We start from the raw sequence: 12,955 nt of genomic DNA on the forward strand, positions 1-12,955 counted from the left end.
TGTATCTATATATTTCCCATATCCTACTCTTATTTATACCACTGGCCAGTATGGCTTACTACCATAGTGTATTCATACGTGTATCACTGTACATAAAAATATTGTATATACATCAGGTTAGCATATTTACTCAGTAGCGTTGTTGATATATATGTATATTCCATTTAATCACACTGTATATTGTTATGTACTTTACTGTTACCTTGCACTCTGGTTAGATGGCAATTTATTTTTGTTGTACTGTACTTGTGCTGTACGATCACAATGCATTTTAATCTCATCTAATCTAATTTAACACAAGACAAGTTATAAAAGTACTTTCCTATTCTTCCTCGGTCAGAGTTGTTCAAAAACAGCCCACACTCGTCTTTTGCAACTTGTATTTTACTTTTTTTTTTTTTATTATTGCAACCAACTGGAAGACAATACACCACATAAACATTATTGTAGTTTTTCAGGGGGAAAAAAGGAAAATAAAATTAAAATAACAACATTTATAATTATTTAATTTTTTTGCCACGGTATTGGACAACGTTGATATTTACACATACTGATGAAGTCATTTGAAATAGTTCTTTGGCAATATGATTGCACAATAAGAAGATAATCGAACAGCCACTGAAAAGAAATAAAATAAAAAAAGAAGAAAAACCTCTGGTGCAACTCTTGCGTCACGTCTCATTAATAGTTTAGCATTTTGACATCTCTATCCTATGGCTTTCCCAAATACTCATCTCATATAGTCACCAAAACTAAACAACAACAACGGCAGTATTGTTAAGTAAGTAGCCTAGTTCTTCTGTCAAGAGAGAAGTAAACAAAAAACACACAAAAAAAGAAAATGCTGGTAACACAACAAAAGGAAAATGGCAGATGTTTCATATAGCACTGCATTGTATATCTGGCAGGTTTAGTTAAAAACAAACAGTTGTTTGGGGGCGGGTGGGGGGATTTCTTTCAGGCAGTGACGCTCCATCTTTCCTTTGCTTTGAATGTCTTTCTCTCTGTGTTGTGTTTTTCCAGTGGCATGTGGTTCAGAGTTCATCTTTTCTTGCATGTCACAAAGTGAGTCAGAGGAAAGAAATCGACATGCTGCACCCCCCCCCTGCCCCTCCCCCTTAACATGCCTGTACCGACCGTACATGTTATTAGTCACCACAGCAGTGGATAGTTACCGCAAATACCACAGGGTGCTTGACGCGGGCCAGGGGAGCAGACAGATACCACACCAGAGACAAAAACACAGACAAGGACGCAGAACCGCTTCTCTTTATTATTATTTTTTGTATTCGTTTTACGTCTGTCTGCATCGCTACCGCACAGAATGCAGTGCCGGCGATGCGTGCTACAGGTGACAAAAGGAACTATACCAACAGGTGGGACGTGCAGGAAATGCCTGCTTTTGTCCGCCACGTGTGACTCACTCACAATCACTCAGCGTCCTTTCAGCTTGAACATAACATACATAACCACCTCCGACTCCGCGGCTTCGTTTGCACATAACCCTCCCGACAGATCCTAGCCGACGTATCCCCCTTACCGGCAGGCACTTCAACCACTCTCCGTCCAACGGCACCGCGCCGTATTTTTCATGTCTCGTGAACTCAGCGGACGAGATGGCGATTTAATGTATTCTAATTATAGATTAATTGTAATGTTGTACTCGTTTGGCAGTGGCATAATAGGAGCTAACATATCACCTTATGACTAACGGAGAACGCAGAAGGCTCCCTGCTGCTCCTGTGACCTTTCCACATACAGTACACTGTACACAACTGAATGTCACAGGTGAAAACAGCACCAGGTTTTTTTCTTTTTGGGGGCTGTGGAATAATAATCTCGGAATAGTCAAAATAAAGTATGATGTATCTTTAGTATGGGATACATAAAGTGTTACGAGAGAAGAACTGAATCCCTGGAGCGCATGAAACTAGACACTATCCGTTTGGCTGTGGTGCTCCTATACCCTCCCACCACCTGTAGCGTGCAGAGGAAGCGTCCTCGAGGCGCGATGCCGGTTCACTTTGTTTCAAAAGGGTGATTTTATAGGGTCGGGATTATGAACAATAATTCAAGCTTTTATTGTATTTTTATAATTGAGGTAATTCTTTCTTCTCAAAAACTACCCGGCGTTGCTGTAATTGTTAAGTGTCCTCGGGGGAAAACCTCAGATCTTCAACGTTGTCCATTTAGAGTGAACCCTTTCACCACCACACTACCAAAGGGTTAACCCTTTTACTGCGACACGGCAGAAGGTTAACCCTTTCACTGCCACACGACAAAAGGGTTAACCTTCCACTACCACACTACAGACGGTTATGGTAGTGAAAGGTTAACCTTCTGTAGTGTGGTAGTGAAAGGGTTAAGACAGGATTTCTTAGGTGACATCTAACCTTGTATACGACACGACCCATGAACCTAGTAGTAGCGGATTCACCTTTTATTTTATTTTTATTACAAGGTTTGATAATAGTCCAAAATAGATGACAGGAATTATTTGTTCATCTTTTTTGTTTTAGAGATATGAGGCTGTTCAGACACTGAAATGAAATGTACTTCCCGACGGTTCCACGCTTTACAACACCAACAAAGGTTGACGTAAAAATAGAGGACAAAATGGCAACACATTTAGATAGGGAATATAAAAAAGACACCATCATAAATAAAATTTAAAAAAGTATAACGTCCTGTAAATACATGTGGGAGACATGGAAAACAGAGGTATTGAGGGCGGGCAGGCACAATGTTAAAGGGGTGTGTGTTCCTGGGCACACGCACATGCACACACACACACGCGCACACACACACACGCACGCACACACATACACTACCAACATGTTCTGAAGTAGCACTCGGAGTAACATTGAACACGTTTAGCACTGAACAGGCGGTAGGTGACTGAAGAAATGATTCAGTTGTCCTACGCAACCGCACCTAAAGCCCAAAGGTAGCAGGGCTTCCAATTGCAGAGTGATTCCCCCAAAATATTCCTCCCTGAAGAAGATTACGTCTTTGAAAGCCCACTTAAGAATTACAATATCAACAAAAAAAAAGGAAACAAAATCGAGGGTATAAGAATTGGCGGCAAAACATTTTTTTCTCTTTCCTCTAGGATCAAGGTTTATATGAAAATAAGTCATGCTTCATGCTAAATACATCGTTTATCTTACATGATCTTTGAATAAAAAAGATTATTTTTTTTGTACTTTTTCTTTTTTTTAATCTTATTTACAAGCACCCATGCAATATAACTGAGAAAAGTCCTGCAGGTCAAATTGCTTCAATTAAGAAAAGGAAAAAAATAAAATATTTTCTAACCTTTTTACAGAGTTGCCCGCACTGGACAAATTGCTTATATCTTTATGAGGGTAGAGGATGAGGGGGAAAACAGATACGAACAGAAATGCTAATAACGATATGCGAACCCACAGTTTTATGTATACTATATAGTTCTTCGACTCTGTCAAAATGAAGAAGCGGGTGTGGCAGCTACTGTGTCTACGCTTGCACTGGGTTGCACCAGCTGTGTGTAAATCCTCTCCTAAGTTAAGAGTGTGAAGTCCACACTAGAGGCTTATAGTAACTACTAGTTAGCTTGTAACAAAATTAGCTACTAAAACCGGTTGCTCCACGATTTCCTAACTAGTTTGGACGTAAAGTCATAACTAAGGCAAAGTGGCCAAATCAACGATCAAAGATACAAAGTTCCGTCGTCATAGTTACCGACACCGTGCACGTCAGTTTCCTGGCTGGCACGAGCCACTTGGCATCGTAGCACATCGTAGTAAGCTAGATTGATATTGAAATATCACATCAATGAATTATGTATCTACTGGATTACTGTGTTGCAAAATGACATGTAATTAATGAAAGAAATGATGCTGTGTGGCGGAAAAACTGCTGTTTTTGGCGATTAGCGGGTATCATTATGTGACGTTGTATGATTTACACCAACCCTAGGGCATGTGTAATTATTTAGTTGTTACTTAAGAGTCATGTTAGTGCAACCACTTTTATTTCAGTAATGCGTAAACTAGGCTGAGTTTGAACGTACAGCTGGTGCAACAAGGCTGCAGGCGTCTACGGCCAATGGAAAATAAAGTACTGGAAGAGTTTCAGGGGATGTTACATTAGGGAACAACAACAACAACGACGACAACAATGGAGGAGATATTGCCTCAGACCCCGGCGCTATCTGACCCATCTCCATGGAGATAAACATGAACCATGTCTTCTTAAATTTTCTTTTAATATAATATAACTATTCTTAAATACTATGAGTGCTCTTGAAATAAAACATGTATTTTTTTTCCCCCCATGATGCTTCTCGTATCAGTGGCGTGAAATAATCTGAAGTGCATGAATATATCACATTGGGTTTTACAATTATCTTTGACACTTGAGGTCATCTTCTCTACTCTAACTCTCTGACGTTATTACTATTAGCCTTGTTTTCTTGTTTTTTCTGTTATTGTTTTTATTTTTTTTTGTAACTTTTTTTTTAGCTGTCATAGTGGCTACATTAAAGCAACCTGGTCACCTGTCTTTGGCACAGACTCACATTTGTGCTCATAGGGCGTATCGAGGAAAGTGACGCTAGCAGGCCCCTGAAACAGCTCCCCAAGTCTGCTACCGGCAGCCAGGCTCGTCGCGTTAGCTCAACGTCTTTTTGCTAGCATCACTGGAAGATTGCTACAGATTCACAGATAAAACAAACAAAATAAGAAGACAAAACGGCCATATTCTGTTCGTATAAGCTCCTCAATGTGATTCTTGTTCTGTCATAATTGTCCAAATTGGTGACAAAACGTGTTTTTCCTTTGTTTTCTTCTATGGCTTTCATCCCCTTTTACACGACAAAAAGACAACAAGGACACATGAGAATTAATCAGCCACCGATGTTAGTGTTGCTGAGAATGGAGGAAAACAGAGATTTCTGATATTGCCACAAATAAGTAGGATTCACCTAATGCCCTGCAGATAGAGAGAGAGATAGAGGGAGATGAGAAGTGTCAGTCGAGCCTAATGCTTTAGTAACATTACCTGTATATTGGCCTGTGTGTGTGTGTGTGTATACCAGTATGACTGTTATGTGTCTGTTTCGCGTGACTCTGGAGATATTTTGTCTGTCTGTGCATGAGTGTGTGTGTGTGTGTGTGTGTGTGTGTGTGTGTGTGTGTGTGTGTGTGAGCACCAGCATGACCATGTATGTGTGTTTTGTGTGACTCTGGACACATGTTATGTATGTGTATATATGCATGTGTGTGTGTTGGTGTCTCAGTTCCTCAGGGTCTCTTTCTGCTCCTTCTGGCCCTTAGCGGAGCGGTTGGTGATGTTGTTGAGGCAGGCTCTGACCCCGGCCAGGTGGAGCAGCGACCCCGCCGCCTCCTTCATCTCCTCGTCGTCGCTCTCGGGGGGCTTCTCCGCCGCCGCGCGCCGCTTCTTCAGCGGCAGCGTGTCGCCGGCGGCCCGCAGTCGGTTTTTGGTCCAGGGCAAAGAAGAAGCGCCTCCCGCCAATGTCCCGCCTGCGCCCCCCGCCCCCCCCGAGCCCCGCCTCAGTCCCCGGGAGACGTGTGCGGTAGTGTGCGAGTCCAGCGGGATCTCCCGGGGCTCGGGTTTGACGTCCGACTGGATCTCCACGGCGATGATGTCGTCGTCGTCGTCGTCGTCGTCCAGCAGGGATGGGGAGGGGGAGTCGAGGGCGGAGGTCCCCTGGGAAGAGCAGGGCCTGCTGGGGGATTTGGCGGTGCTGTAGGTGTGGTCGTCCTGGAGGTCATCGCTGTCGGGCGGGGGGGACTCGCAGGCAGGGCTATCGTCCCCGCGGCTCAGGTACTCCCCCAGGGCGGACCTGAAGCACATGAAGCAGGGACAGAAGGCAGGAGACACATGGTTAGTACCGCAGGCAGAGAGACCACTACAGAGGGCTCAGGTACTCCCCCAGGACGGACCTGAAGCACATGAAGCAGGGACAGAAGGCAGGAGACACATGGTTAGTGCCGCAGGCAGAGAGACCACTACAGAGGGCTCAGGTACTCCCCCAGGGCGGACCTGAAGCACATGAAGCAGGGACAGAAGGCAGGAGACACATGGTTAGTACCGCATGCAGAGAGACCACTACAGAGGGCTCAGGTACTCCCCCAGGGCGGACCTGAAGCACATGAAGCAGGGACAGAAGGCAGGAGACACATGGTTAGTGCCGCAGGCAGAGAGACCACTACAGAGGGCTCAGGTACTCCCCCAGGGCGGACCTGCAGGACATGAAGCAGGGACAGAAGGCAGGAGACACATGGTTAGTACCGCATGCAGAGAGACCACTACAGAGGGCTCAGGTACTCCCCCAGGGCGGACCTGAAGCACATGAAGCAGGGACAGAAGGCAGGAGACACATGGTTAGTGCCGCAGGCAGAGAGACCACTACAGAGGGCTCAGGTACTCCCCCAGGGCGGACCTGCAGGACATGAAGCAGGGACAGAAGGCAGGAGACACATGGTTAGTACCGCATGCAGAGAGACCACTACAGAGGGCTCAGGTACTCCCCCAGGGCGGACCTGAAGCACATGAAGCAGGGACAGAAGGCAGGAGACACATGGTTAGTGCCGCAGGCAGAGAGACCACTACAGAGGGGGTCCGCTTGTACTGAGGATTCTCAGTAAATTTCGCTGGGTAAATTTGACTCAAACTGAGTACATTTTACTCACTTGGGCTCAAATGGACTCAGTTTGAGTCAAATTTACTCTGCGAAATTTACTGTGCTACTTACTCTCAGACTACTTCCAAGCCACTGTTGTTTTGCCTTTGGCACTCCTTACTCTGGATACTTGCTATGTTTTATGCTATGCTATACTTTACTAACTCACTGCCACTTTACTGGCATTATTTTATTTGCCATTATTTATATATGTACCAGTACCACTGCTGCTAGAAGATTTGCACTAAGTTCTCTTTTACCTCTATATTTATTTCACTCATTCATTTAATTTTTAGCTACTGTTTATATTGTATATAGTCCTGTATATTGTGTGTGTACATTGTGTCCAGTGTTTCCCCTATATGCATTCAGCAGCGCCGCTGCTGAATTAGGACCGCCGCTGCTATGAACTAGACTATTAAAAAAATATATATATAAAAAAAAAAATATATATATATATATATATATATATATATATATATAATATTATTAGTATTATAATTTTTTTTAATCATTTCATTTGGGCTGTGGGGGGTGCTTAATGTAAAAGACTGACCTGAGGAAAAGGCTGCAGGGAGAAAGTACTAGTCGATTTTGTGTTTTGAGCACAAAGTTCATCATAGATCTAGCCTCTTTATTTTGCTCTTAAAGTGCACCAGATTGATGCATTTCACTTTAAAATGTAAAAAAAAGAAAAAGTTCCGGGGGAACATGCCCCCGGACCCCCCAAGAGGCACAGCAGAATTTATTTTCAGGGGAAACACTGGCCTATGTTACTTTATGTTTATAGTGTCCTATATGTTACTTTATGTTTATATTAGATCTTTGTACACCATGGGAAGGGGGGGAAGTAATTTCATTTGTCTGTATGTCTGGCACATTATGGGAAATGACAATAAAGTTGACTTTGACTTTGATGTTGATGATAGAGGGATCTGAGCTACTCCACTGTTTCACTTGTAAGTCGCTCTGGATAACAGCGGCCGCCAAATGCCTCAAAGGTAATGTCCCCACAGGGATAATAAAGTTCTCCTTATCTTCAGTGTACAGTATCTATATTGTAAAGGCCCCCGCAGCCTGCGTCTGTCCTGCATTAGTGTGTCTACTGTTAGTTCTGACGGGAAACCATGTGTCAACTCCTATCAGAGTCATTATCACAACCTGTGATTCATGTACAGGAATGTGCTTGGGCAACAACAACAGTGCACAAACATTCAACAACTTGACACGCTTCACAGTAGGACAGACACACATGGTACGATGGGCAGGACCTCACATACAGTGCACAGGGATAGCACAACAACAACAACAACAACAACAACAACAAACTATATAAGTTACTGTAAGTTTAGTTAAGTTGTACTTTATTGTCCCCATGGGGAAATTATTCCTCTGCATTTGACCCATCGTATCACCACCGAGGAGCAGTGGGCAGCCACCGACGCAGAGTACTGAGTCTGACTCACAGGATGTTGACCGCGAGTCCATTGGCTCTGACTATTTCTGTCTGCAATTTCCCCATCCGCTCGCCGTCCCCATCGCTAAGACCAACAACAACAACACTCCCACGAGGCTGTTTTGTAAGTTACATGTTGGGCTTAGCCTCACCCTTAGCCTCACCCTTAGCCTCACCCTTACGGGGGTTCCCAAACTTTTCAGGCCGCGACCCCCGAAATAACAGTGTCAGAGAGCCGCGACCACCACTATTATAGGAGGTATAAAAGATTATAATAAAGAAAAAAAATTATATATTTTTTTTCTTTTTTTATAAATGGAAATGTATGGTTGAAAAATGCAAACGTTCAAAGGCACACACACTAATAAGCATTGGAGGCTTTTAACCAGGGCCGGACTGGGGAAATCATTCAGGCCAAGAAATATAGTGCGAAATATAGCCCCAGTCAGGCCACATTTTGTTACAAAGACTTAATTTCCTGCATTCTGGTGTAGGCATTTTTTTTTATTGTACCCTTTAAATGCCAGTGTTTGTGATGGCATCACAAATTATTGTTAAAAAACAGGCTAGCATATGTATGATTAGCAACAACACTGATTTTGATGGATCTTTAGTTTTTTGTAAGGGTCCCGCCTCCACCAATCACATGCGGCTCCCTTTGTGTGTGTGTATGTGTGTGAGCAAGAGAGAGATAGAGAGAGACAGTTCTCCAACTTGTGTGGGTTGCAGTGATTTCCTGGTTGTTCCCCACCTAGGTTATCTAACTATTGGCCTGGCCTGCTTCTAAGTTCAGTGACCTGACTGCATTTTTAATCATCTGGCGACCCCCCCCACGGCGGCTCAGTGTACAGTATCTGACCCCCACTTTGGGAACCCCTGCCTTAGACGACTGTGATTGGCTTAAGAAATACACACAACCCTAGAATGAGACTAGAATGTACATGTAGCATGCATGTCTATTGGTGTGGGAAGAAACCCGGAGGAAACCCATGCAAACACAGGGAGAACATGCAAACTCCACACAGAAAAGTCCCCCATCGGGGTTTGAACCCAAGACCATCTTGCTGTGAGGCAGCAGTGCAGTGTGCAGCGTGTCGCCCCTGTTATACATGTATATCCATACTTTTGGTACTACGTGTTGTATCAGTGTTGCAATAGGTCACGGCTGTGGAGGTGGTCCTGGAGCAGTAGTGAACAGACCAGTCACGCACATCAAGGTACTGTAGTTATTAGGGCTGTCACTTTAACAAAACATCCAATGCGAAATTCGTTGCAGAATTGTAGACAAGTTTGAATTCGAATGAGAGTAAAAAAAAAAAACTAAACCTAAAGAATTTAAGCTATTTTCAAGGTTTTGGCAACTTTTTAATTTTTTACCATGGTATGTTTGGTATCATTCTTTTCAGCACAGTCTCACCTATATGACCTGACCGTTTTATTTTTTCATTTTTATAATAATAATAATATTATTATTATTATTATTATAATAATGTATATATATTTTTTTCAAATTCGAATTTCTCCCTTCAAGTTCGAATCTCGTGTTTTTATGTACATTTTAAATTAAATTCGAAGAGCCCTGCTTGGTGTTGTACCTGTTTTGCTCTGATGTGTGGAATTGGAGTTGAGTGGGGGATAGCGGATGGGTTGCTACTATGAGATGTTCACACTATAATAACTTACTACACTCCAACCCGTACATCGGACCAAAACCAAAAACATTTAAACAGAGTGCAACACCAAGCGGGGCTCTTTTGCCTGTTTGGCAGCGTTACAGATTCTACCTTTAAAGGAACACGCCAACTTTTTTCAAAAAGCAACAGGGCTTTTGAGGTGATGAAATCACTGCGCCCAGGCAGCAGTGGTTCGGGAAAAGATTGTTCCGAGTATATATCTGCTTAGAAAACGAAAACGTCATGACGGCTGGGTGGCGCAGCAGAGATTGCACTCGTCACCAATGAAGAGACTCCGGTCTCGAATCCTGGTGTCAGCATTGCCTCCGGCTTGGGCCGGCCGTCATACTGGCTCAATTGGCAGAGCCAGCGGGTGGAAGTCGATGGGTGGGGATTTGGACGTTGTGGACAGCGACTCCTACAGGTCGGTTGGGGGACGCCTGCACAGCAGAGACAGGAAGTAGCGGGGGTAGTGTGAGCCTCCCATGCGTTACACCTCGCCACTGAGAGTCCGCGCTGGCAGGTGAAAAGATGTGACAGGCTGCCTCCGTGTGTACGGAGGGGACACGTGATGCAAGGCTTCTATCCTCCATACAACTGACCAGTGGGGGGCATAGTTGAGCAATGTTCAAGACAGGGGAGGGGAGAATTGGAAACACGAAATTGGGATGGGAGAAAAATAAGGAGAAAAAGTGGATCAAAACAAAAAAGAGAAAACGAAAATGTCTATTTTTTATTATTAATTCTCCACGTGGTAAATACACAGGTCACAACATGTTTACAGGAACGTTTTGGAGTTGTATTTGGAGTGTATTTCGTGACTGTTGGGAACTAGGCTACACTGGCACACCTACTTCCAGTGAATGACGCTAAGCTAGGCTGTTCCCTAAGCCTCATGCATGCACAGAGAAGAAAATGGTATGCATCTGCTTTGGACCATGAGTCTGTATTAAAGTTTGATTGATTGATTGATTGATTGTCTAACTCCAGGGTAGATGGCAAATAAGCGAATTTCCCAAAAAGTTGGCGTGTTCCTTTAAGTACAGGCACAGATTCCTAATACAAGGCACATTGGTTCTTGCAATGCATGTATGCGTGTGTGTGTGTGTGTGTGTGTGTGTGTGTGTGTGTGTTCTGTGTTTGCATGTACACTTGCAGCTCTTGCTCTACATGTTCTACATCATTCCTCTGTAGTGTTTGTGCTGTTCAGCTCATGGGCAGTTATCCTCTGTGCACAGAAGCCTGATAAACGATAAATCAACCTGAGCCCCAACAGTCGTGTTCCCTGGACCTCGTTTGCTTTCCCGAAAAGAAAATGGGGGTCATATTAATATCGCATAAGAAAAACATGCACCCCTCACAGTGATCAAATATTCACTGCATACCTTACGAGAGCCTTTGGGTATGTTTAATTCATTACACGCCATGCACCGTCATAGACTCACGCTCCAATGATGGATGTGCATGTCCCTGCATGTCCATGCTCTTCTTTGAATCATGAGGCTTCTTCTCGTAATAAACCTCTGCGTGTGTGGGTGTGTGTGTGTGTGATGGTTACATAAACACACCTGGATAAGATGTGCTGAACAGAGGGGAGTGTGCGAGCGACTTTGTTTGACTTTTGAACACAATAAAGATGTGATTATGTAAACTCTGGATGGAAAAATACTTGCGTCTAATGGCGTGTGTTTGTGTGTGTCTTTGTGTGTAAGCTACTGTGTGTATGTGTGTGTGTGTTAGTGCACCTGCATTTGTGTCTGTATGGCTACTGTTTGTTTACGTGTGTGTCCTTGCCTGTGTGTGTGTGTGTGTGTGTGTGTGTGTGTGTGGTTAAAGAGAACACGCCCCTGACTGCCACTATCATTGGTTTTGCTGAACGTTACACAACCGATACAACTTGTGGCTTCAGGTAGGATTGTACAGTCATACATAGTCATAATAACAACTCGCTGCGTAAGCTTGTAAACAAGTAAGTGTGTGTGTGTGTGTGTGTGTGTGTGTGTGTGTGTGTGTGTGTATGTGTGTGTGTCTTTTAATCTAAAACGTACAACATGATCAAAGGATCGCCAGGGTGAGGTTCACTGACCTTATGGCCGAAGTCCTGCTCCCTAGGGGGCTTATTGGTAGAGGTCGTATGACAGGAAACAGCCCCTGGCTCCTGACGCGGGCGCCATTTTGGATCACACCCCGGGGAACTGGTGAGAAGGGAGCAGGCACAAGGACTTTAAGACATGAGAGAGAGACACACACACACACACACACACACACACACACACACACACACACACACACACACACACACACACACACACACACACACACACACACACACACACACACACACACACACACACACACACACACACACACACACACACACACACACACACACACACACACACACACACACACACACACACACACAGTTGTGCACCGTACAAGTCACATACGCAAAGTGCACATACAATTACACAAACATACAAAAATGCACATGAATATACATGAACACAGAAAACACACATACGTTGTAAAAATACTTTAAGAAAAAAAACAAAAAAAAACAACAACAAATAAATAAATAAAAAAGGCAAGGTTGGACCCTGGCGAGACACGGGGCAGTGGCTCGATGAGCACGCTTCGGGCCGACAGGGCAGTATTGATGAGCGGGGCGAGGTTAAATTGAGCGGGAGAAGCGTCATAAACGGGTTAAGCCCGCTGCGAATCATTCAATTAGCAACGAGCGGCCGGGGGGGGGGGGGGGGGGGGCGAGGCCGGCGCCGAATCCAATGCCCATTCAATATGGAGGGTCAACGCGAGTTCAGACTTCACACAGCTGATAGCGGTGGATGTTTCCAGTGTGGAGGAGTACAGTAGTGTAGCTGGTGAACAGAGCTGGAACACCATGCACACTGCCCAGGGCAGGCTCCCAAACCGGCTTCTCTCTTTTCTTTTCCAGAGTGAACAGATAAAAAAGATGGATAGAGTAGGGGGGGGGAGAGAGGGAGGGAGTCAGAGAGATATGGAGGGAAGCAAGAGATAGAAAGAGAACAAGAGAATGTGTGTGTCTGTGTGTGTGTGTATCTGAGCCAAAAAAACGTGAGTTATTCAAGCCTGGCTGCTCAACACAGACGCCCCAGT

At 44.3% G+C, this 12,955-nt stretch overlaps 1 protein-coding gene across 1 annotated transcript in view; it reads right to left on the reverse strand.

Annotated features, from left to right (window-relative positions):
- Positions 1 to 405: 405 nt before the first annotated feature.
- LOC311228302 (forkhead box protein N3-like) overlaps positions 406 to 12,955 on the reverse strand; it is a gene marked incomplete at its 5' end in the record, with an annotated part of 161,922 nt that continues 149,372 nt past the window's right edge. The window contains 2 exons of the mRNA XM_084314210.1: positions 406 to 5,848; positions 11,904 to 12,012. Of these exons, the coding sequence (XP_084170336.1) occupies positions 5,278 to 5,848; positions 11,904 to 12,012 (680 nt within the window). The 3' untranslated portion in view covers positions 406 to 5,277. The remainder of the gene's footprint in view (positions 5,849 to 11,903; positions 12,013 to 12,955) is intronic.

This window comes from Notolepis coatsorum, assembly GCF_963971535.1.
Source record: "Notolepis coatsorum genome assembly, chromosome: 5".
In the NCBI taxonomy this organism is placed as follows: Eukaryota; Metazoa; Chordata; class Actinopteri; order Aulopiformes; family Paralepididae; genus Notolepis; species Notolepis coatsorum.